General features: G+C 47.3%; 1 protein-coding gene across 1 annotated transcript in view; it reads right to left on the reverse strand.

Annotated features, from left to right (window-relative positions):
- atp8b2 (ATPase phospholipid transporting 8B2) overlaps positions 1–2,500 on the reverse strand; it is a 69,246-nt gene that overhangs the window by 16,470 nt on the left and 50,276 nt on the right. The window contains exon 21 of the mRNA XM_063199510.1: positions 1,905–2,088. Coding sequence (XP_063055580.1) covers positions 1,905–2,088 — 184 coding nt within the window. The remainder of the gene's footprint in view (positions 1–1,904; positions 2,089–2,500) is intronic.

Below are 2,500 nucleotides of genomic sequence, written 5' to 3' on the forward strand. Positions count from 1 at the left end.
CACAAACAAACAAACAAACAAACACATACACATACACAGACACAGACACAGACATGCACGCTCGCGCACACGCACGCATGCACACACACACATACACACACACACACACACACACACACACGCACACACACACACACGCACCTGGTTTGTGTGTATAGATTGCGCACTTCTTGTTTCTGAGGAAGCAATTTTGCACTATTATATACAATATGCTGTATTCATTGCACTTACCAATTGATATTACCAATCAATATACTGTATGTTGTGTTTTTTTGCTCTTACCAATTCAATTGCACTTGTGGGGTTCATATTAAGGCCGAGTGGGCAGTCATTGGTGAGCGGTTAGGGCGCCAGACTTGTAGCCTAAAGGTAATTAAGTAGTTATTAACCAGTGCTCTCCTCCATCCTCCCCCATGACTGAGCAACCCAGAGCATAGCACCGTCCCGCCACACTGCTCCCTTTCGGGTGCCATTGGGGGCTGACCCCTTGCATGGGTGAGGCATAAATGCAATTTTGTTGTGTGCAGTGTGCGCTTGTGTGCTGTGGAGTGCTGCTTCACAATGACAATGGGAATTGGAGTTTCCCAGCTGGGCTTTCATTTTCACTTACGTAACTTAATGTTTAGGGAGCACTCCCATTGACTCCCATTATAACGTCAATACAGATAAGAATGCTAAGGCATGGCCAGACAAACACCACGTCTCACCCTTGTCTGTCACTAAATTAATGTGTTAGCACTTTTTTAGGAGGCATGTTATTTATGTTATTATGTTTATTTTGCATTTAATGGATTCTGGTAACTGGTTCGTGTCAGGTTGAGAAAACGCAGGCATACATGTACAAACGAGCACTTTCACACACGCGCACACGCGCACACACACACACACACACACACACACACACACACACACACACACACACACACACACACACACACACACACACATACACACACACACACACACACACACACACACACACACACACACACACACACACACACACACACACACACACACACACACACACACACACACACATCAAAAGTAAGACATTTGCCAAATGTTCTGGCTCTTTCCCGTTCAGATAAGGGCCTTTGGAACATCCATCTGGCTCATTCCATTTCCATGAACTCACTATTCATGGCATTAACTACACTCCATGATAGACCTTGCTGTGTTGAAAAACCCTATTCTTCTTGGAGGGCTAGACTCTAATAACAACAATAATAATATTAACTTGATTTAATAGCTGTTCATGGAACCCAAGGTGGCTTTACAAAACGGAATTGACTTGAGATGCTTTTTGAACGTGGCCAGAGTGGGCGCTTGGCAGATGTGGAGAGGTAAACTGTCCCAGAGGGTGGGGGCAGCAACACAGAAGGCTCTGTCAAAAAAGGTCCGTAGCCTGAATGGCAGGGGATGACAGGGGATGATTCTGTAAGCAGTGCAAGATTTCACTTGGAGCCAGGGAAGCTGCCTGAGTGTGGGGATAATGTGTTGCCACCGCTTTGTATGTGTTTGGGAGCCTCTTCATATGGAAACACAGGTGCCACCTTTATCCTTAGAACATTATGAACAGAATATTCTAGTACTGTTTAAGACACTGGATTGTGCCATGATAAATTTATATCTGTCAATCCAAATAAAGAAGTAATGTGTGTGTGTGTGTGTGTGTGTTTGTGTGTGTGTGTGTGTGTGTGTGTGTGTGTGTATTATAGCTTTACTCACTCTTCATGCTGACAGCGTTGGCCCCGTCCCCTATGGCCAGGGTGACGGCCTTCTTGTGTATTAAGTACTGTGTGTATGTATGAGTCTGTCTGTGTGTGTGTGTTTGCGTGTGTGCGCGCGTGTGTGTGTGTGTTTGCGTGTGTGCGCGTGCGTGCGTGTGTGTATAAACTCACTCTTGATCATGCTGACGTCGTTGGCTCCATCCCCGATGGCCAGGGTGACGGCCTTCTTGTGCCTCTTGATGAGCTCCACCACCTGGGCCTTCTGCAGCGGCGTCACCCGGCAGCAGATGACGGCCCGGCACGCACACGCCGTCTCCACAAACTCATGCTCCATGTCCCCCTCCAGAGCATGCGCCTGCAGAGAGAGAGAGAGATAGAGTGAGAGTGAGTGTGTGTATTGTGTGTGTGTGTGTGTGTGTGTGTGTGTGTGTGTGTGTGTGTGTGTGTGTGTGTGTGTGTGTGTGTGTGTGTGTGTGTGTGTGTGTGTGTGTGTGTGTGTGTGTGTGTGTGTGTGTGTGTGTGTGTGAAAGTGGCAAGACACAGACAGAGGAGATATTAGGTGTAATTACTGTGCGCTGTTCGTGAGGAGGTTACACAGACAGAGAGGGAACAAAGAGCAAGGAGGGAGAAAAGAAAAGGTACACAGAGGCAGAGACACACAGAGAGAGAGAGAGAGAGAGAGAGAGAGAGAGAGAGAGAGAGAGAGAGAGAGAGAGAGAGAGAGAGAGAGAGAGAGAGAGGGAGAGAGGGAGAGAGACAGACAGACA

Source organism: Engraulis encrasicolus, chromosome 5 (genome assembly GCF_034702125.1).
Source record: "Engraulis encrasicolus isolate BLACKSEA-1 chromosome 5, IST_EnEncr_1.0, whole genome shotgun sequence".
In the NCBI taxonomy this organism is placed as follows: Eukaryota; Metazoa; Chordata; class Actinopteri; order Clupeiformes; family Engraulidae; genus Engraulis; species Engraulis encrasicolus.